A 23,571-nucleotide genomic window follows, 5' to 3' on the forward strand; every position below is an offset into this window, starting at 1 on the left:
TTTGAGCAAAATGGAGTTGGAAGGCTAAAATTTTGTATGGGTCAATCATTCGTCAACAGAAAACAGAAGGTCACTTGCGGAATCCATTCTGAGCAGGGGTACTTTTGGCATGCTTACCCGGCTATGCCCTTTGTCAGCCCTTAGACGTATATTTCTTCCGCCAATATAAAATATTTGATTAGCGTATAACTGATTACATGAGAGCCAGAAATAGTTATGAAGAAGTAGCAGTCCGTTTTAGAAATCGAATATTCATAATGAGGAAACATTCCGCAATTTATAATCAATTGTGTGCACCTCGTTTCCGTCCGATACTCCTACATGCATGCAAAGCTGCTGGATATGAGATAGGAGAGGATGTCGATACGCTTGAAAACGTATTGGAAATTTGCTTAACATTGCAACGAGGTGTAAGCGATATTGCTGATTGCGAAGAGTATCCTCTTATCAATTGTGCTTGGTGTTCGTGTTCCTTATGCGGTCAACACTGGATAGGTCTTGAGTGTGAACCACACGTTCATATATCAAATACGTAGAAACTGTAAATAATTGATAACTGTGATGATTAAAATTTTCAGTTGTGAAGATCATAAAAGTAAAACTTAACTTTTATTAATAAACTTTGAGAATGAACAGTCTTTGTTACTTTGGCTGATTTCGTAAATATACTCTCCAAAAATCTAAAAACCACTCCCTGCGTTCTATTATACTGATATTTTAATTCAACGATACGTAAACATCATTTTTGTTTGTCTTCTGTGACTAATTAATTTCCTAATATCTCTGTCTACTTCATCGAAATACTGGTGGTTGCCTATGCAGTATAATAAGAAATATTTAGGACAAGATCAATGTTTCACCGTAAACTGTGCAATATCATGATCAAACAATAATTTTCAGCACTCTGAAAGTTAAACACATTTTGATTACACAATTCCGAAGTGGTAGAAATGAAGAAAAAAAAGACAAACAAAATTTAAAAATTCATATTTCTTGGAAATATAAATTTGCAAGCAAACGGTCTTAGGGTTTTCTTATTGGGACCTCCGACCGCCAAAAGAAATATATATATGACCAAAATCCCTGTTGGGTCAATGAGAAGCATTCCTTGTAAGAAGGGGCAAATGAAAATAAAGATATGGAAAATACTGGCAAACGAAGGACAATCGATGGCAAAAAGAAAATTTCGATTCGGCATGTCTTGGGGGGCTAAATTGGCGAAGGTGCCCCCCTCCCCGCGCTCCAATTTTCGAAAACGGAAGACTGATATAAGTTATAAGGAGCGAACGACAATAAAGGTATAGCAAACGGAGTGAAATCGATGGCACAAAATTTTGTTGATTTGTTATATATTGGGGGGCTAAGTTCACTTCGGTGTCTTTTCCTCTTCCTACAACTATTAAACGTGTGACTTTGAACAAAACATATTATATATTCAATTTTTTTGGATCACCCTAGTGTATACACATATTATGTATACGCGTGACTTCAGTTGTTTATTCAAACCTTTTTATCATTCCAAATTCTTGCGAGAGGTTTTGGAATTTCGTTCAGTTCCTTACATTCTTCTAAGTGACCTGTAATCATTTCGTGATCATTACGCAACATTCGTGACCTGATAATGAACGTAACAACGTACACACGTAAATTATAATGTGTGCTTTCCGGGAATCTGGTCATTATGCGAACTGTTGATTGTATGTAAATACGAGGGAAAAAATCTGCAACGATTATAATATCTTGTCCATATAATGTCCGCGTTACATACGATATTAGTTACACAATGCAGATTATTATTTTCACATTTGTTGAAATTTAAATAGGCGATTTTTAACACCTACTGAATAAGAACAAAACACGCCATGTCGCAATGAATAACGTGCACGTTGGAAAATGGCGAACTATTTCTCGACTAGTGAGTAAAAACAGTTTTTGCCCATTGGTGGAAAAATTGTTGGCCATTTCCCACCTCGCGCGTAAGTCATTGCGAAATAGCGTGTTTTGTTTATTTTCAGTAGGCGGCCAAAGTCGCCTAATTTTACATTTTTATTGTGAAAAATATCGTGTGCAAATCATATCAGGCTGCAGCTATAGTAATTTTAACGTAACGAATCCTCAGGAACAAAAGTCATCATTAATGGGCAATTTAAAAATGACTTTCAAGGAATTGGCTTTTCAAAAGTAAAGTATATTTTGTTTATAATGGTTTACAAAATCTCGGACATTCCTAAAGATGGAAAGTAGCGATTTTTCTCAACCCTACACCGGTTCTGTGGTTTTTCTTATTATTAATGTTACCGGTCCGACATGGATGATTTCGTCCTGGGCTCTTTTTCCCCCATTTAGGGCTTTTAAAAAATTTCCAAAAAGTGTAGACAATCAGTTTCAGTTGCATACTTCATATTCCAATAGTTTGCGTTACGAAATTTGCAATCATTTAATGAATAGAAATTGTTAAACAATTAAAAATTGCAAAGAGTGCTGACAAGTGAGAAAATCAGGGTGGATCATATCGTCCATGTTGCCTGCATCGTCAGAATAACGTGACTAACTTCATCCTCATTGCAAATCGTGGGCAACGACGATTCTGTGTTCGTACGATATTCGCATTCACTCAGAATCGTCATTTTTACCTGCTTGTTGCACAAATATATACGATTTTCTTTAACTTCGATACATTCATTGTTTATGGTATTGTTATTATTATATACAGCGATTATTAAATGACTGCTGGTAAAATTGGCGGAATTGCATAAAAGATCAAACAAAATTTTGGAAGCTCTAAAGCACGTCCTTAATACTGCTCGTAAAGGACGGTTTACAATGTCTGTAACCGTAACCGTAACGGCTTCAGCAGACCTTTCATTTTGCGTAGAAATTTCAAGACTCGTTTACAACCTCCATAAGGTATGGCCTCGCTGTTGGTTGCATCTACAACGAATAGCGTTTGAGCTTTTCTTTACGTGCAGAATAATGTTTCTAACCTCAAACTCAAGTAAATTTTGCTAATAAATTAGGGTTTTTAGTGTGAGCTCAATTTAAAATGAAACGAAAGCGTTCGTACGCAGTAGCAACTTTAGGGTTATTAACAGTGTTATATTTTCTGATAAAAAAAGAAAAAAACAAAGGCGGAAACGGCGTTGATGGATTCGTCCTATGCTACTCGACAGAAAAGAAAAAGGACAATACAATAACCTATTCAAGTTTATTCAAAATCACGATCATGAACAATTTTTTAAATATACAAGAATCACTATCGTCGCTTTCAATTACATCCATGAGCTCTAGTATGCGTCTCCGTGCCATCTTATTTTTTTTCTTTGATAATTTTTTTATTTGACTGTACAACATCATACAAAAATTCCAATTTATATCAGATTTTGTATCTTGGTCGTTGCTCAAAAGTGCTGTACGGTTTTCAATGTAACTTTCACCGTTTCGATCGGATCTTCATTGTTGTTTTTTTTCACTTTTTTTTTCCATTTCCTTCTTGTGGAGGATTCGTTAATGGGAACGATTTGTTAAATTTGTTATACAATGTTTTATATATAAATTTTATACATAATGCTTATATATAAACATACAAAATGAAGTAACCTTAAATACTTACTTGAAATATTCAACTCCCGGGCAATACGGAACCACGTATTGTTTTTTTTTACCCTATCTTTATAATCACCGCTACTTTTATCATATAAGCACGGGGCTTTTTCAACTAGTCCAATTAATTGCATATCGAAGCTTTCCATTGTTTTGCTTGCTGTCGTATCTTCAATGATTTATTTTTCCTTTCGTTTTGTGTGCTTGGGGGTGAGGAGATGGACGGATATAATCTGCATTCTGATTGGCTGTCCGTACAAACTTAAGCGACAGCAGACAGCGTTGTAAACCATAGTACGGTTTTTCATATCCTTTAACTTTCTACTGAAGCGGTTACGTTTACGGTTACGGACATTGTAAACCGTGCTTAAGTCTCTTGATAGAAATCTACGAGGCTGAAGTTAGTAATGTTAAATTATAGAAACCTTGAAACAAAAATCACTATTTTCCACCTTTAGAAAACCTGAAGAAGTTTAATTTACTAAATCTAAGTTTGTTGATGCTGTATTATGTAACAGCTTACTAAATTTCAAGTAATCCTAAAGTCGCAAAATAACAACTTCTGCCAACGATGCATCGTTAGAATAACGTTACAAACTTCATCCATCCTGATAAAAATCTACCCATTCTTTTTCTTCTTCTTCTACTTCTTCTTATACATGCATAATTGACGAGGCGTGATTGAACAAATTAATTACCTCGTCTCGCCCCTGATCCTGCAGGCGAAAACATCACAGAAGGAATGCAGTAGAGTAACGGCGCATGTAGTGCTGCAGTATTATTATTACAGCAGCCCGCATGCAATAGGGTGGGTGTGCACCTTAAAAGATGGTTATTTTCGTTTACATCGTGCGGTAGGTTGCGCCCATAGACTTATAAAGATAGACTGAGCGCTACTATAAGAGGCACTGACAATTACATATAAAGGACAGAGATATACCGGGAGTACTGCTCTCTCTTTTCAATCGGCGTCATGGTGGGAGACAACGGAGCAGTGGAAGTGGAACAGCTATAGATATAAGTGCATAATTTCGCTTCATTGTCCTCTACCGCCTCGATCCCCGCTACAAATATCATCAGAGAGAGAAAGGAGTACTCCCGGCATATTTCTGTCCTTTAAATGTTTGCTTCATGCGGCTCATAAGAGCGCTCAGTCTATCTTTATAACTCTATGGTTGCGCCGCGGCCCAGAAAGACATTCTCTCTCTGCTCTCCTTTTTACCTTCCGTCCCTCATCTCGTCTCATCTCGTCTCATTTCCTCTCATCTCATGACATCTCTCCTCTCCTCTCCTCGCTTCTCTACCTTCGTGTGCAGGCTCGTAAATCAAACAGCGTCATTGCTGTTTATTTTCTTTCGGGTTTAGTCTAGATGCGGTGTTAACAAATTTCCTTCCTTTCTTCTTCCTCCCTTTCTTCTTCCTCCCTTGTTTCCTTTCTTTTTCCTTTCTTCCTTACTTTCTTTTCTCTTTAGAAGCTACAAATAACAAACGAATGCCTTGCAGGAGTGTGATTGAGAACATCCATTTGGACATACAGACAGATAGACGTCAACGAAAACGAGTAAAGAAGGCGACGAAGAAAAAGATAACGGAATTTATAATGAAGAAAGTAGACTAAATCTATACCTGCATGACTACTAATGGTTTAAACACGTATTCGTATTCAGATAGCCGATCGTTGATTTTCATCTAGATCGGGAATTCCCACGGTGATTGCTTTTCTTCCCCACCTTTTCACCGATAAATATATGTTCGGTAAATCCCCAAATGATGACGCGCGATTTTTAATCTCATTCGAATTGCGTAAGCGGTAATTGCTTAATGTATAATAAAAAATTGTTGCCGATTTGAGGAGAATGAAATAACGCTATACCATTAAGAGAAGAAGTCGGGAGGAGAAGTTGTGGTGAATTAATCGTTATTTCTGCTTAGTAGATTGAAACTTTTGTTATAATCTTGTGTCAATTAAGGGGTTAGGTGGGTTTCAAAATTTCAAAAAATCGAATTTTTTTTTTTTTTTGCTTATCTTATAATTGAATATGTTGAGAATATTCCTTTAAAATTTTAAAACGATCCGAGTCATATTCTAAGAGATATAGCCTTTGGATGTTTCACCCATCAGGCTATAACCGAGCGTGACGCAGGTATATGGAGGCAGATATATCGAGGCAGCTGCTTAGCTATTGTTCGTTTATTTTTGTGATGCGAATACTAGGCTTAGGACTTGCCGGATGTAAAAAATTCTGTGGTTTGATGGATATAAGTTCCTCGTTCTTGAATGCATCAACGTACAATTTTTACGTTGATAAAATACATGAGTGCGTCATAACTGTTGCCGAATCAATTTTGTTGTCTGCTGCAAATCAAGAAAAAAAATTAACGTGTGATGAAAATAATGTTGAAGATACGACAGATGTTACCGTGTCAGGTGATGGCACGTGGAAAAAACATGGGTTTGCATCATTATACGGTGTAAGTACGATTATTTACATGTTATTTGAATGTAAATCTTCAATCGCGTTTTTCTCGAAACTACATTTTTGAAATCGGTAGTCACGATTTCTCGAAAACTTATGAACCGATCTCTTTCAAATTTTGCACACTTCTTCAAAATAATATTATCTCGTACTTAAACGAAGGAATTTTTTTTTTTTCCATTCCAAGTAATTTTTCAAGGCCATGAAGGGTGCAAATTTTACTCAAAATAAGGGTTTTTTGTTTTCAACGCCGCCAAAAATGTAATTTTTGTTTTTTTTTTTCCCTTCGTCCAAGTACGAGTTTTAAACATCTACTAACAGAAAATTTTTGGTTTTTGCATTTCAGATGAATCTGTCATGAGTTATCCTGACTACGCCGAGAGAACTTTTTTTTGAGGGGTCATAGCAGACGACGTGTCCACGCCTTAATTTTCAATATTTTTCAATGAAAATTTCACAAACTACTTATAAAATATGTATCTTTTATGTGTTAAATTGATGGAATGAAATATTCTGTTGATTAAGTAAAAAAAAAAATTCATAAAAATGTACCTATTTTGAGCTTTTGAAACCCACCTAACCCCTTAAACACGCACATTTATTTATTTTATTTTATTAAACATACACTAACATAGCCCTGAATGTATTACTTAATGCACTAGCGAGACAACATAAGTAAATCAATCAAAAATTCATATTACAAAGTAAATCAATACACGTTTCTAAAGTATCTAATTAGTTCTGAGCATTTAACAAATTAAGCATATCAATAACTTAGATAATTTTTAAAATTATAAAAAACGCACCAAGCATTTTATTTATATGTAAAACATAGTTTGTAAGTAATAATTCATAACCTTTACCAATTCTACAAACTGGTAACTGCGTTTTACCTTGGCAGGGTTCGCTTTGTCTTTGTAACCAAGTACTCTTCTGGGTAAATAAATAAAGAAACAAAGTCAAGTACATCAATATTAATGTTAAAATATACCAAACTTCTATTTTTATTAATTACTAAATTATCCTGTATATCGGACTTCTAGGATCAATGTTATTATTACATCTTGGTCAGTAAGAACGCTCAGTGAATCTGACCTGCAATGTACGGTCAGTAATTAACACTAATGGTATTCTTAACTTCACCCCTTGAGATAATATTGCACATTACCTCATAAATACAAATTTTATCCCTTTATTGTAGATATATATGACTCAGGTCAGGTACAGGACTCAGATGGAATTTCATATTTATTTGTAACATCGGTATATATGATTAAATCTATTCACAGAATTACTATCCAAGTACTTAAACGAAATAAGGAGTACTTTGTGTTGAATTCTCTCAAGTTTCATTTTCGCATTTTCATATTGTGGTCACCAAATAGTGAAAGCATATATGTAATGTATGATTTTAACCAATGTTAGATGATGAACTCTAATAGAGTTAGAATTTTTTAAGTTACTTCTTACTATAAGTGATCATCTCTTGTTTGCTTTAAGAATTACATTATTCATACGTTGACAAAAATTTAATTTTTCAATCAAAACCTCTTCAAAGATTTTTAATTGAGTGAACTCTATTCAACACCGAAATTTAAAGGATTCATTTTCTTATAGAATGAGATGTCATTACATTTTTCAAAATTCAAGTCGATATTACTCAGAGAGCACCATTTAACTAGCCTTAAAAAGTTAAGCTGCCCATCAATATGATAAGATGCGTTAACAATTTTTATTTATTTATTTATTTATTTATTTGCCAGGTAGTACAAATTTGAACATAATATAATATTCAGTATTTATACCCTATAGAGGTGTAAAATACATGTACATAGGACCAGCGTGGGAAAGAGATTTTAACAAAATTAGGTTACCATACATCTAATAAGAGAAATTAAAAGAGAAAATAAAGACAAAAGAAGAAATAAAAGGACTAATAGATTTAGATGGTAAAATAATTACTTCAGTCCGACTAGCCAGCTTCTCAACTTCCTTGTTACAGTATTTTTTTTGTGGTTCAACGATTTAAGATTATTATCCAATTTATTGAAGTATATCATAGCAGTAATGAGACTGCTTCTATAATAGACTTGCTTTTTGATGTTAGGGAGAAGTGTTTTGTTTCTAGTGTTTGAGTTAGAGATATCGAGGTTAGATTTTAAAATTGTATAGTAATGTAATAGTGACTGTAAAATGTAGGAATCTTTGAGACACAGGGGTCCTTTAACATTATGGTTGATCAGCACTATTTTTCGGAGCTTATCCTGCAGTTTTTGGAGAGGCGCTATAACGTTTGCATAAGTTCCGCTTACTCCCATCTTAGATGACAGTCAATGATTATACCTAGATATTTAAATAATACAGATCTATTTACAGGCAAATTATCTATCTGAATTTCGTTCTCAGAAGGGACACTGTCTATATTATATCAGGGTGATCCTTATTCAGGGTGTTCACGAATTTTTGCCAGACCATCCCCCAAATCAACTTCAAATAATTCGAAAACAATCGCCTAATTTTTTCAGATTTTTACATCGACACGAAGATAGTCCGCATTGTGATCGAAGTTTCTTATGGAAATTAACATGGGTAAAACTTTTTTTCTCAGTATATATTTTATTGCAAGCGTAATAATGTTCCAAATAATCTGTAATCGCAAGGTTTTGGTGACAATTAGTGCTACTATCTGGGAAAAAATACACATCATCGACGAGGCAATCTAGACGAATTGCACAACCTCGAAACCTGACTTTTTTTTTTATTTAGAGGATGTGCAATTCGTCTAGATTGCCTCGTACGATGATGTGTATGTTTTTTTTTCATATAGTATCATTAATGCCGACTAAAACCTCGCAATTACAGATTTTTTGGAACATTATTACTTTCACGATAAAATATATAGTGCGAAAAAAAGTTTTTCTCATGTCACTCCCATAAGAAACTTCGATCACAATGCGGGCTATCTCAGACTTGCTGTAAGAATCTGAACAAATTTGGCAACTCTTTTTAAATGATTTAAAATTGATTTCAGTGATGGGGCGGTAAAAATTCGTCAACACCCTAAACAAGGACCACCCTAATATATATTCCAAAAGTCGTAAAAACTGTTTTGCTAATGTTCAGAGAGAGCACATTATTAGCTAACCATATTGCAACTTCATTGAAATAGGAAGAAAGCAAATATTTCACTTCTTCCCATGTGTTACCTGAGCATATTACGACGATATCGTCGGCATAGGCTATTACGTTAGTATTCGGAATAATTTGTAACATATCATTTATGGAGATAATAAATAATAAAGGACCAAGTACAGTTCCTTGAGGGATGCCGGTTGTTACGATGCTAACATTACTTAGCATATCATTTGTTCTGACGATTTGCTCGCGATTAGTTAGGTAACTATGAATGAGAGTATTGGCAGTTCCGCTCACTACGTACAATTCAAGTTTTGCAAGAAGTACTTGATGATTAATCGTATCGAATGCTTTTGCCAAATCCAGGAAAGCAGCTACTGTGGGTTTAGAATCGTTAATGTTTGCGTAAATTTTGCCTAATAGTTGCGCTATCGCATTTTTAGTTCCAATATATTTTCTGAAGCCAAATTGACTACCAGATATTGTGTTATATTGGTTGAAAAAATGTACAAGTCTAGCGTATATAATTTTTTCATATATTTTGGTCAAATTGGAAGTAAGAGATATTGCCCTATGGTTCGCCATTTCATGAGTAGAGCCAGGCAACTGCTAGGAAAGATTGCATCACTAGTGGTCTTGTAATTTCTAGTCTGAACAAAGAAAGAATATGGCTTGAACTGAACGAAGATAACAATAATGAACTCCTGCGTGGCTATTATAAACTATATAACAAAATATTCACTAAATTGGTATCTCGAGCCAAGCAAATGCATGTGAAAAGGATTATTGAAAAAAATATCTACTAATACTAAAAAGTTGTGGGACTATATAAATTATAAAGACAAAGAAAAACCCAAATCCACCAAAGAAAACAAAATTAATTACTTGATTGTGGAAAACAAAAATATTTCTGAATATGCTGAAATAGCTAACTCCCTCAATGAACACTTCATTATAATTGGTAGTGTTTTAATTGCCAAAATAAAAAAACCTCTAAAGTCGCATGACGAACAAAACCGGAATCCTATATCTATATTTATTAAACCTACTTCTAGCTTAGAAATTCAAAATGTGATATCGAGCATGGAGAATAGGTCTGGAAACATAGATACATAAGTGTCAAAATCTTGACCTTTAGAGGACGGGAAGACCCGTATAAGGGGGTGACGCATGATCGAAACTTTACCCATGATAGTTTTAACATATTATATATCTTTTTTATACATTTTCTGAAGGAGACCAAGAATCCCAAATCCCTGCCCACTAAAGGTCAAAACTCTTATCTAGATATCTAAAATAATTGTATTCCACAATCTAAATGGCCTGATACCTTAAAAAAATCCAACATAGTTCCAATATTTAAAGCTGGCTCTCCTCATGAAATGCCGAACTATATTTCACCAGCAATTTTTTAATCATGCGCATACAATCAGGGCCGAGTTATCCAGCACGCCAACCACGCCATGGCGTGGGCGCGCAAGCTGTCTGGGGGGCACCCAGTGTCTGAAGTTTTTTTTAAAAATTTTTTCTTTGTTTGAAAAATTTGTACAAGTTTAAAATTTTTTGAATTAAATCAGCTACTCACGCAATAAGTTCAATCTGAAAATACTTTTATAATCTCTTAAATATACAAGAAGCAGGAAGATCAATGTGAGTATGATTCAATGATTCCACTGCTCCTTAACTTCACAGGGCGCAGCCAGTTACATAAAAATGTAACCCAGCTTCTCAACTACCTGGGATTTAACTGAGTCTATATAAAATACTTTCAATCCCTCAAAAATCCAATAACCTTATTGAAACTGAGCTCTATACTGAAAGATTCCATGCTAACAGCAACTTGCAAACCTAAAATGCCCCAGGGAATGCGAGTGACTGCGATTGATTTGCCGTAGGGGTGCCTCATATTGGAATTCGGCCCTGCATACAATAAAGCCTAGACACGATGAAAACAGCCATGAAGATTATTAATCAGTAGAGAAAATAGCATCGGACCTGAGAATGTTCCTTGTGGAACACCAGAAATCTTAGTGAATTTTTCATAAAGTCAATTATTAACGTTTACTGTGGCTTCTCTATTAGTAATGTAATCTGCTAACCATCTAATTGCATTCCTGCTAATCGGGAATTATTTTAGTTTTTTTTTTTAAAAGAATTGTATCATCACCCAAGTCAAATGCCTTACTTAAATCAGTATATATGTGATATATATAAGGGGTGCTAATTTTTATGGAGTTAGGGAAATCAACCCATGAATAATACGATGTTGCGTTGCTCTGAAAACAAAGTGTTTATTTAATTATTTTAATGTCTTATTTACACTATGTACAGTAACTCTTACCTGATAACAAAGAAACGACAATTAAAATTTATTATTCAATTTGTCGATCCCTTTTTACAAATTATATTGATACTCTTCACTTTCTCTCACTTGGCTTTCTTTATAGCCCATGTGCTTTTATTTAATCTCCAAAACTTCTCTCCACCGTAAAGGACGGTCTTTGCCTTACTCGCAGAGGAGCGCGACAATATTCAAATTAAAGAAATACATTTTCTTTACATACATATCACATCAATCTGGTTATTTCTACTCAATCTCTTAATATTTGATCAATACCCTTTCTTCTTTTTTTCCAGCTATCGGGAGACACGGATTGCAGCTATTAGTCGAACCGCAGGATGTGGTCGTAGAACAGGGAGCCGAAGCTCGATTGGATTGCGTGCCGAATCAATCACTCGGCACCCCGACCATACAATGGAGGACAGATGACGGGCAGCCTATCTCTTTTATAGGGGATAATTACAGGTATGTGAAAATTATTGAAATAAGAATTGAACAAGCGAGCAAGTTCTTCATCTTCTTTTCATAGATTTGACAAATTCATAACATTTTTTCTCCATTATCACAGATCGCAGCTGGAAAATGGATCTTTGTATATAAGCAGCGTTTACGCGGGAAATCCTGAACTCACAGGAGGCTATCAGTGTCTCGCTTCCATAGATGAAGTCGGTGCCATTGTATCGCGGATAGCTACTATTAGACTTGCCAGTTAGTAATGAGAAATTCTAAGATGAATCTTTTCAAGCCAAGATCCATTCGTCCATTGATTTTTACTTTGTCAATTCAGGTTTGCCAGGGTTCGAGAGAGAGCCACAAGACACTATGGTTTATCCGGGCCAAGTGGCTTACCTAAGTTGCGTTCTCCCGTTATCGGCGAGTCCTTTAAAGATACAATGGCTCAAGGATGAGCATCCATTTTCGTTGGACGAAAGCCGAATGACCATTTTACCGTCAGGTAAGATTCCAATACTAGTCACTGTAGTAGAAATTAAAATAAATTTACTCGAATCTCGAATTTCTCTCATTTAATTTTTCTCCAATTTGTTTTACAGGTGCTTTAGAAATAGATCACGCGCAACCGCAAGATGTCGGATCGTACAGGTGTAATGCGAGTGGAATTGGGCAGCATAGACTTAGTAACAAAGCACAGCTAAATTTATTGACCTCTGACATTGGTATGTAGTACATTCTCTTCTAAACATGCAAAATATGTGGTAGGGAAAAAATATTTATTACCGTTTTAACGACTTTTCCTAGATCAGGGACTTACAGCTCCTGTATTTGTTGCAAAACCTTCGGAGCATGTTGCTATCGAAGGGACGACTATTACTTTGGAATGTGCAGCTAATGGCAACCCAAAACCAACAGTTCTTTGGCTCAAAGATGGGATCGCAGTTGATTTGGCACCGCTCGATTCAAGGTGACATTATTTATTCGTTTGAATATCGTAGGATGGGATCTTGGAAATTCCATCTCATTCTTTTTTAATGCCTGGAATGTGATTTTGGCTCAGGTATCGAAAAGTAGCTGCTTCCAGTCTCATGATTACCGATATCAAAGAGATAGATCACGGATCGTATCAGTGCAGGGCAGAAAATGTAGTCGATGCCCTGGACGCGGTTGCCGACGTCACGGTGCAAGGTAGAAATAATCAATACAATAACTGTCCATAGATTAAACCTGGTGCAAATGGGGATTGCAGTAGTAATTTCACTCTTTATTTGTTACAGTTCCACCCAGATTTATCAAAAAACCTGAGGACCGAATTGCAAACGAAGATCAGGATCTGGAATTGGAGTGTGAAATATATGGAAAGCCAGAACCCAAAGTAACGTGGTTAAAAAATGGTGAAAAAATTACACCGAGCGCTTATTGGCAACTTGTTAATGGGTTGGTATTGTTTATTATTTGGTTCGTTGCACATCATTACTACCTTTTTAAGCCATCATGTTATAATCTTCTATCCCTGCACAGTTACAATCTGCGTATCAATGGACTACTGCAACTCGATGCTGGTATTTTTCAATGCATCGGTGTAAATCCTGCGGGTAGCGTTCAGGCTTCGGCAAGACTGTTCATAAATCAGCCGAGTGAGTAGAGAAATTTTACCTAAAAAAAATGGTCACTTTCTTATCCCTTGTTGTTTGTCATTATATTTTTACAATTGAATGAGCAACGTTCTGCCCCAATAACAGATCAAAAGGTTTGAATTTAATTTTCTCCCATCTTTTTTAAAATATTGTTATATTGTACATCGAAGACATTACTGTAAAAGTTTTTTTTGCTACAAACCGGACGTTTGATTTCTTTTATAATTTGAATTTATTTTCGCATTGTTTGATTCATTTATTTTGTTTCTTTTCTCTCTCTCTTTCTCTCTTTCTTCCCGTTCCGTAACTTTTTCGCTGCCACTAACAACGAACCCTCAGGAAAAGTTGAAAAGCGTAAACCGTCAAATCCTAAACACCCACCGAAGAAAAACCTCCATCGACAGTTGTACAACAACACGTGGCAGCACCCAGACACGTTACTGGGCGAAACCTTATCAGCTTATACCCCAAATTCTGAAATATCCATAAGTCCTTCGGACGATCCCGCCGACATATTGGGCATTATTAGCAATCCTAAATTCCCGCTGATTCCTGAACCCAATTTTATAGATGAAACCGATACCCTGGATTTGATCGAAGGCAGCGCACCGTCGGCTCCAAGAGATCTAAACGCTGTTTTAATTTCAACAAGATTTGTTACTCTCAGGTGGCGTGAGCCTGAGAATATCAATGGAGATATACAGACATATCATGTTTATTATAAACAGGAAGGATCACCAAGGTAAGTAATGTCGTGTAAATCATTTCAACTTTTTATCGCACGTCAACTTCATCTTTTCATACTTTGATAAATTCTTCTGCTACTCCAGGGAACGCGTTGTAAACACGTCGCAAAACAGATTGGAAGGTGTGATACAAGGTTTACAACCAAGCACAAAGTACCAGTTTCGTGTAGTTGCGCGTAACGAACGTGGCGTCGGCGCGTCTAGTGCCATACTGCATGTAACAACTCAATCAGAGGTAAATGCATGAGAATAATTAGTACATTTTCTAAAGCTTTACATTTTGGAGATGCATGCGCATTTTAGTTGTATTATATCTGATCAATCATTATTTTGTCCCTGTTGTGCTACCAAAAATAGGCCGACGTTCCTGGACCTCCTTTGAATTTGCTAGGTCAAGCGATTAGCAGCAACAGCATTGACCTTACTTGGGAAGAACCATACGTAACAAATGGACGCGTCATTAAATACCTCATTACGTATATAGAGGTGAGTGGAAAATTTTTTTATCTAAATTTATCTAAGAAATAAAAAAAAAAAAATAAAGACGATCGAATTCACGTACTCGCTGGGTGGTACCCCCCTCTTGAAGGCTAACAGAGTAAAGGACCTTGGAGTTTTGTTCAACACCAGGTTAACTTTTGTTCCACATATCGAGGTAATTGTTAGGCGTGCCATGCGGATCCTGGGCTTCGTCAGCAGAACGGCCTATGACTTCCAACGTGTGGATACACTAAGGTGTCTCTACCTGACACTAGTTAGACCCATCGTGATGTATGCCTCTGAATTGTGGTCACCGGCATTTGCAAACCATAAACGTAGGCTTGAGCGGATGCAACATAAATTTTTACGACTTGCTGCATATAAGATGGGGCGACCGATGGCACATGAAGATCATGATTATCGCACAATCTCCGAAAACACACGCATATCTACCCTGGAATCGTCTCGAAATTTCAATGATTTGGTTTTCTTGCACAAAATATTGGCTGGCACAATTTACTGCCCCTATCTGATCTCCAGGATCACGCTAAATGCTCCTGTCAGGACTCAAAGAGTGGGAAGACCTTTCCACACACAAATAGTTAGAAATGTCATGGAAGCACGATCAGCGATCCGTCGCATTCCAGAAGAAGCGAATTTAGCTCCAGGGATTGAACCCTTCGGGGTCTCAATTGAAACGTTTAAAGCCTCCATTCGCAGCAGAGTACTTACATACGAATAATTAATCTGTTAATTTAGTGAAGCTGCAATTTTAATTTTAATTCTAATTTTATTTTATTTTATGTTATTATTTTATTTTACTTTATTTTATTTTATTTTGCTTGGCTATAATTGAATTTATAAAGTCAGTTAAAAGTGTCGCACACATATATATATTATATTTAATATTTAATTGTAAAAGGGTCTTCCCGTGAATAAACAAACATTAAACATTAAACATTAAATATTTTAAATGCATTTTTCAAACAACAATAATGTTATTACAAATTTTTTCTCAGGGCGAAAGCGAAGGAAAAACTAACGAGACCGTTGAAACGAGGTACAGGCTTCTGAATCTTACGCCATTCACTGAATACAATTTTTGGGTTCAGGCTGTCAATGAAAACGGACCCGGAGCTTCGACCAATGAAATAACAGTCCGAACTCTCAGTGCACCGCCAACGCAATCTCCATACAACGTTACTTTAGAGGCAGCAAATTCTACCGTAAGTGATATTATAATAATTTTCCGAAGCTGAAGCATGTCTACAATTTGGTGTAATAATTTATTGAACGTTTATATTTGACCAGAGTATAATAATACGCTGGGAACCGCCGTTAGAAGGAAAAAATGGCGTAATAACCGGCTATCAGATTCGATATCGTCAGAAGGGCAGAAAGCATTGGACACCTACAACGACGCAGGGGAATCAGAAAATGTATCAATTAAACGGACTGGAGAAGCACGTTATTTACCAACTCAAAATATGCGCATTGAATGTCAACGGAACTGGACCATGGAGCGATGTAATGGACATCGAACCGTACGAAAGAGATTTGGACGAAAGTAAAGTTCCAAACTCTCCGACTAATTTGAAAAGTAAGTTTCTTTACGATTTTCAACATTATTTCAACTTGTTTTCATTCACATCGAAATATGTTTTATATGAAAATTTCCCCCATTTAGCTAAGCCAATGTCAGATTCGATATTCGTTTCATGGAGCCCGCCAAAGGACCAGAACATCAAGGTCCGAGGTTACACTTTGGGCTGGGGAAAAGGATTTCCGGATAACTATACAAAGAAATTAGACAGTAAACAACGCTACTTTACGATCGAATCGTTGGGTAGGCTTTTCTCAATATGTTTAGCAACGTATAAAATTTTCAAAAAAATTGAACACACCACATCACTGCACAGTTCATTTAATCCTCAATTAATTCCTAAACTCACTGTGATTTTAATAGAACCGTTAGCCGAGTACGTCATTGCCCTTCGAGCCACTAATGCAGTTGGAGAGGGAACCCCATCTTACGCCAATGTTCAAACGACCGCGCGTTCGGTTACCGAATCTGTGGCACCTTTGATTCCACCTGTTGGACTTAAGGCCGTCGTTCTTTCCGCCAGTACGATGATGGTTTATTGGACAGATAGCACGCTGTCAAAGAGCCAGGTTTGTTGTTTTCTTCTTTTAATAAAAAATCTGATTCAAGACTATGAGATGTTTCTCGTAATCGGATCGTTTCATCTCACAGTATGTGACTGACAAGAGGTACTATGTGGTACGTTATACCTCTCATCATCACAGCAGCAATCCAAGATACAAATATTACAACTCTACTGATCTGAACTGCATGATCGTTGATCTAAAACCGAACACACAGTATGAATTTACCGTTAAATTGGTCAAGGTGCGTAAAATAAATAATGAAGTGTCAATATTTGTTTTAATGACAAGAAGCAGACTGAAAACTGTATTTCCTAATCGTTGTAACTTCAGGGAAAGAGAGAATCTCCTTGGAGTATGGTGGAGTTGAATACAACTCAGGAAGCAGCGCCCAGTTCACCACCTCGAGATCTCACTGTTCAAAGCGTCGAAGATCATGCGACAGCAGTGATGCTTCATTGGCTGCCACCAAAGCAACCTAATGCACCGATTACTGGTAAGTTTAAAAAAATGATGGGGCGATGTGCATGAAAACAAGTGATTTCATTTGTTGCTCATAAATTGACTGTCATCTCGAATCATACTTAGGATACATTATCTCGTATACAACGGACAACACGAAATGGGACAGGGATTGGAGGGTCGAGGCGATAATCGGCGATCAGAGTGAGATCATGATAAAAACTCTTCAGCCTAGTACGACTTATTATTTCAAAATTAAAGCTAGAAACGCCAGAGGATACGGCCCGTTTTCGTCCTCTGTAGCTTTCAAAACACCTGAGAGTAAGTTTTTAAACATTTTTTATTTCTCACCCCTTTTCTTCAAAAAAGCGAGAAGGAGAAGTTCTTATTTACTCTTTAAGTAGTAGTTTTCTTTTTATTGCCTGTGTATTATACGTCTTATTCGTTACGAGTGGGAGCTTACACAAAAATGTTTTTACATTTGTCCTTGTTCGATCTTATAAATGTCACTTGTACTTATATTTAAAATACATACTCGATATATGCTTCTATATCCTTATATTACATTTGTTTTTCACTTTATTTAATATTATCTGTTACTCAATAGGGAACCTGCATGCATCTGAAATCTTTATATTCCTTTATTGGACTCGAAAGTAGGATGAAAAATAATGTATTTACCAAGACAGTTTCTTTTTTCGAGCAACATTAACGCTGCAATAATTTTTTCTTTTACACTAATTTTTCTCGGTAAATTTGAACCGGCACCCATTTTGCTAGACCCCTCTATCAGCGCCGCCAGGTGACACGTTCGGGCACTATGCTCGGCTGTAAACACCGTCTGCTCCGAGCAAGCCGGAATCCTAACCTGCAATATTAATATTTGAAGCTCTGAAGCATAGTTGGCGTTGTCAAAATTGTATTTATCTCAGTAAATAACTTTTAGTTTGGTTAAAATGAAAAGACAATAATGGATCCATCAGCTCCGCAACCAAATTTAGATTGATACATGTATTGTTTTGTACCATCTTGTAAAAATACAAGTTCAACTCCAGAAAAGATATTTATCCGAGTGCCAAATAATGTATTAAAACGGAAGGCTTGGAGCGATGGGTGCGATGCAAACTACATTTACATGGTGTATAATAAAGTTGGGATTTCGGCTTGCTCGAAGCAGACAGTGTTTACAGCCGAGCATAGTTCTCGAACGTGACACCTGGCAGCGCTGATAGAGGGGTCCAGCAAAATGGCTGCCGATTCAAATTTGCCGAGAAAATTTAGAAGACAAAAAATTATTTTCTGGCGTTAATACGGCTTGTAAAAAAAAACTGTCTTGGGGAATTCATTATTTTTTATTCTACTGTCGAATAAAATTAAAATTAAAAAACATGCAACTTCCCTATTTGATTTGAAGTTAGTTAAACTTACAAGGAAACTGCCTGAGGTGTTCCCCCCCGATTTTGACCATTTGAGGATATGTTATTCTTCATCGAAATCTGAGCGACACATATTTTTTTTTTATCGGCGGAAAAACGGTTTAAAGGGGTGAAATCAACCCCCAAAGTTGGGCATCATCAGTGGTTGTTTCATAGTTTCGCATACTTCCAGTTGAGATATTTGAATGAAACCAATTGGAGAATATTTTCTATGAGGAATAATGAAAAATGCATTTTGGGCGGTTACGACGGGGTTGAATGGTCGAAAATTAAAAAATTTTTATACCTAAAAACTATTGTTCGGATTTTAATAAAATTAATTGCATTTGAAGTAGCAGAAAAACACAGGGGATACGTGTTATTGCGTTTTTCAAAATAACGTCACTTAGGGGGTGAACTACCCTTATACACGTGCAGCCGAATTCCCATTAGAATCGCACTATGTTGCTTCAATTCGTCTTATTTAACATTACAAAACTCTTTCTAAGCAACAATTTAGGAGCTTCTTCGTTTCAATAAATTTCGGTTGCATTTATTATAATAAAAACCACTCCCACAAATTACGTTTTTCTGTTGTTTCAAATTCAATTAATTTAATTAAAATCCGCACAACAATTTTTTAGTTGTAAAAATTTTCAACCCCTATAATTTTCGACCATTCAACCCCGTCGTAACCGGCCAAAATGCATTTTTCATTATTCGTCATAGGAATTATTCTCCAATTGGTTTCATTCTAATATCTCAACTGGAAGTATGCAAAACTATGAAACAACCACTGACGATGCCCAACTTTGGGGGCTGGTTTCATCCCCTTAAACCCTTTTTCTGCCGATACAAAAAAATACGTGTTGCTTAGATTTCGATGAAGAATAACATATCGTTAAATGGTTAAAATCGGGGGGGGGGCAGTCAACAACTCAGGCAGTTTCCTTGTTAGGGGCCATCCATAAATTATGTCACACGAATTTTAGAACTTTTAATCCCCTCCCCCTGCCTTGTCCCAGGTTGTCACATTTTTAGAACCCCCTCCCCCCTGATGTGACGTCACAAATTTTTCAAACATGCATGTATTTAAAAATAATTAAAATAAAACAGTTATTTTTCATTTTTTTTCTTATTTTTATTTATGTGACGTCACAAAGCTTTTGACCCCCCCTGCCACTTGTAATACTATGTCACATTACGGTGATACCCTCCCACCCCTTAATGAACTCGTCTAAACGTCATAAACCATTCGAAGTTTAGAACTTGTAACCTTTTTAAATATCACAAATATACGTCGAAAAGAAAAATTAATCAAAATAAATGTCTTCTTACAATATATTCTATTTCTTTTCCTCTTCATTATCATTTTTTCAAAACGTGAAGTATATATGTCTCTAAATTTATACCACTCTTCAAGTATTGATAATAGATTTTTTTTAACACATAGCGTTATTGTGCGTTTGAAAGTAGAAGAAATAAAAGTTAGGTACTCCAACAGATGGACGGCTTTCGAGCTTGATGATATGCATAATAGTCGGCCTATCCGTTGTTGTCATAACCGGTGTCGCTGTAATCGTTGTCGTCATGTGTTGTCGTCGACGTCCCGAGTCCCCGGATCACAAAAAAGGGTAAGCGAGCTGAAACATCTAAAATTACGAGCAATCGAGTAACAGACGTGTTTTCAACGCTATTTGTTGTTATACCTTTACAGGTACACGAAAGATTCTAATCAGAAAACTAACATTAAGCCACCTGATCTGTGGATTCATCACGATCAAATGGAGCTCAAGGCTCCTGAGAAGTCTTCTATCAACGGCGAAGCTTGCTCAAGCGGAGTGGGCAGCAATACTCTTCCCAGATCTGGTAATCAGGATTACAATCAAGAAAATATGCACATCAATTCAAGCTCCTTGGATAAGCGTACTTATGTGCCTAGTTACATGGGTAAGAATTGAGAAATCATTGGCTGGCTCAGTGCTAGTTTATTTTCAACGTTTATTCTTTGGGCACAAAACCAAAGTACAAACCAAAGATTTCTCGCTTTTTATTTTCAAACATTATTTTCTACACATTCTCAGTTTGCCAACTTTGTTCGTTACTCATTTTCCTTTTTGGTTTTTCATTTGTTCTTTTTTTTTTTTTTGAACACACGTTAGGTAACAACGACGAAAAATGTTCTACCCTAACAAGACAACACAACCGAGGAAGTCATAAACCCAAACTCATTACCCTTCCTGTCGACACTCTTTCTCCGCATCAGCGTAAGTATATAAACAATCGTTTTTCACTTTGATTCGATACATCATTCGTCGGCACAGCATTCACGGACACTATAATTCATATTGTTTACTTTACTTTCCAATGTTTTCGTAATTTCTGCTAAAATGTGAACTGTTTCTGCTGTTCGCTTCTTTTTTTCCGCGGTAGTCGTTTTATTCACTCCTCGTGGGCTCACAGTATTCATAGTCTGGAATTTATGACAATTGTTGTTGCAGCCATCGCCACAGCTACTCCCATTGTAAACAGCAGCATATCACAACCAGCAATTCATAACTCATGCGCAGACGTACCTTCCGTGAGGCCTAATTATCCTCGCACCGCTGCGCAGTATAGCTTGAGCAGAGCACATGTTACTCTGGAACCGACACCAGAGTCCAGCCCTGACTCTTGCAGCATGCCGAGTACTTACGAACCTCTGCAAACTCAGGTAACTATTTCGAGGGGACTCGATTTTGTTCTGCTTTGAACAACAAAACAAGATGTGATCTGAGTGTCCTTTCTTTCAGATTCCCTATCCCCCAGGGAACCAGCATTATGGAGCAAACAGCCAGTACACGTCTGGCGTATATGGCTCTAGTAGCCAGCCTAACAGTACCGTTGGTGTTATAGAAAATGTAAACGCGAAGCGACTTCAGGGACATCCATTGAAAAGTTTCAGCGTACCAGCTCCGCCACCTCAGTCTGCGCCTTCGACCCCTGCTCAACAAAAGCACGGAGGTGAGTGTAGAGCAAACACTGATACCCAGGCTAAATAATGCTGAAATTTTATGCAAGTATTGTTATCGTTGACATCTTTTTTAATGCACAGTTTCGCAAGTCACTGTGAGGCCGACGATATCCGGTAGCCCATACAAAAAACCACCGATCACAACGACACAGATAACAAAAAACAGGTTAGCCACGGTTGTGAATCCGACGCATACGGCTGAAGAGGTCGAACGATTGAAGGTTCGTTCCATAAATTAATGATTTTTAAGCAAGTTTGGCAATTTTTTCACTTCATACAAATGTGCTGTTGTTGATTTTAGCCGTCATACAGCACGGAGGAATTGAATCAAGAAATGGCGAATTTAGAGGGGCTGATGAAAGATCTGAATGCCATAACAGCGTCAGAATTTGAGTGCTGAGATAAAGAAGTGTGTTCCTACAAACACGTGCCATCTAAAACCGAAACTGAAATTCAAACTGAAAGAAGAAAGTTGTGATTAACGAAGACATATGTTAATAGCAATAAGGCTATCATCATTCACATTATTGTTATTATTACTACTATTATGCACATCACGCGAGATTCAGCCAATTATCTGATATCGTGGAGTGATTACCTTTTAATAGATATTATTATTATTATTATCATTATTGTGGCGTTGCTCGTTTTGTACTGCGTAGATAAATCGTACAACGTGAGACACAAACGCAAGAAGAGAAAGAGAGGAAACAGGGCAAGAATTATCATTCCAACTTAAGGGATAGCCTCTTTTGTTATTAACTTTGTTTCAATAAATTCTATATGTATCTACCTATATCCAGTCGCACTTGCCAATTAAAATTAGTTAGCCGATTCGTAATGATTATCATAAATGCAGCTCAAACCTAGAATAAATCCGATAAGATAATTGTTGCACATGGATATGAGGGGGGCGGATGGGAGAGGATTCCATATGACTTTTTACAACGTTGTCACGGGATATGAAATTTTTTTGGAAGTACTCTTGAATAATGCTAATATGGATATACTCTAATTTCTAGGAATTTTAAAGATTTTTAATACACGAACTTTTATGTCAGTACAACATCAAAGAATCTTGAAAACTAATATTTTTGTGCAGTTGACATAATATGAAAACCACGCGTTCTTGCCTTCAGCTTACATCTTAAACTGACGATGAAAGAATCCCTCGACATATGAGAGTGTACATTTTTCCAGTTTTTTTTAAAAACTACATTTACTTTACGTAGGTAATATGTACCGGAATAATATATATTATGTGATACAACAACAACAAAACATGAGAAGAGATGGAGAAAAACAAACCTGACTGCCATGTTTTAGTTTATTTTACCGTATATGGTTTATTGTGATATAATCATATATGCAATCTTTACCTAGTTACAGCTACTACACAGTAGAATTTAAGATAATATGGTGATATTGATGGATGAAATTTATTGGAATTGAAATTGTCTCCTTCAATTGACTGATATATTAGGAAGCTTTGGCAACTAACATGCTTCTCAACTCGTAAAAAGTTATTTATACAAGACGTGCATTAACTACTAAATTTTTCCTTTAATTCGTACTTTAGAAAAGTGCGAAGTTTAACAAAATGGTGAAATAATCATTGTGACATACCAACGAAACATACTTATACA

The 23,571-nt window shown here is 36.4% G+C and overlaps 1 protein-coding gene and 1 long non-coding RNA gene across 7 annotated transcripts in view; both read left to right on the forward strand.

Moving 5' to 3' along the window:
- Window positions 1-23,014, forward strand: part of LOC107221386 (neogenin) — a 30,177-nt gene extending 7,163 nt beyond the window's left edge. Inside the window, exons 2-26 of one of the 6 annotated variants that reach the window (XM_046737159.1) lie at window positions 11,850-12,018; window positions 12,122-12,261; window positions 12,341-12,508; window positions 12,606-12,728; window positions 12,811-12,973; window positions 13,067-13,194; window positions 13,284-13,443; window positions 13,528-13,643; window positions 13,974-14,385; window positions 14,474-14,624; window positions 14,747-14,875; window positions 15,889-16,095; window positions 16,181-16,469; window positions 16,557-16,715; window positions 16,836-17,041; window positions 17,124-17,279; window positions 17,369-17,531; window positions 17,624-17,818; window positions 20,405-20,546; window positions 20,630-20,862; window positions 21,075-21,179; window positions 21,414-21,625; window positions 21,705-21,915; window positions 22,007-22,146; window positions 22,227-23,014. In XM_046737159.1, the coding sequence (XP_046593115.1) occupies window positions 11,850-12,018; window positions 12,122-12,261; window positions 12,341-12,508; window positions 12,606-12,728; window positions 12,811-12,973; window positions 13,067-13,194; window positions 13,284-13,443; window positions 13,528-13,643; window positions 13,974-14,385; window positions 14,474-14,624; window positions 14,747-14,875; window positions 15,889-16,095; window positions 16,181-16,469; window positions 16,557-16,715; window positions 16,836-17,041; window positions 17,124-17,279; window positions 17,369-17,531; window positions 17,624-17,818; window positions 20,405-20,546; window positions 20,630-20,862; window positions 21,075-21,179; window positions 21,414-21,625; window positions 21,705-21,915; window positions 22,007-22,146; window positions 22,227-22,325 (4,376 nt within the window). In that variant the 3' untranslated portion in view covers window positions 22,326-23,014. The remainder of the gene's footprint in view (window positions 1-11,849; window positions 12,019-12,121; window positions 12,262-12,340; window positions 12,509-12,605; window positions 12,729-12,810; window positions 12,974-13,066; window positions 13,195-13,283; window positions 13,444-13,527; window positions 13,644-13,973; window positions 14,386-14,473; window positions 14,625-14,746; window positions 14,876-15,888; window positions 16,096-16,180; window positions 16,470-16,556; window positions 16,716-16,835; window positions 17,042-17,123; window positions 17,280-17,368; window positions 17,532-17,623; window positions 17,819-20,404; window positions 20,547-20,629; window positions 20,863-21,074; window positions 21,180-21,413; window positions 21,626-21,704; window positions 21,916-22,006; window positions 22,147-22,226) is intronic. The other 5 variants (XM_046737161.1, XM_046737160.1, XM_015660356.2 and 2 more) reach the window with 5 other exon arrangements.
- Window positions 5,418-6,628, forward strand: LOC124293982. Its single transcript, XR_006903843.1, has 2 exons — window positions 5,418-6,072; window positions 6,424-6,628. It is a non-coding gene; the product is annotated as an uncharacterized LOC124293982 (long non-coding RNA).
- Window positions 23,015-23,571: the final 557 nt, after the last annotated feature.

Source organism: Neodiprion lecontei, chromosome 4 (genome assembly GCF_021901455.1).
Source record: "Neodiprion lecontei isolate iyNeoLeco1 chromosome 4, iyNeoLeco1.1, whole genome shotgun sequence".
Taxonomy (NCBI): domain Eukaryota; kingdom Metazoa; phylum Arthropoda; class Insecta; order Hymenoptera; family Diprionidae; genus Neodiprion; species Neodiprion lecontei.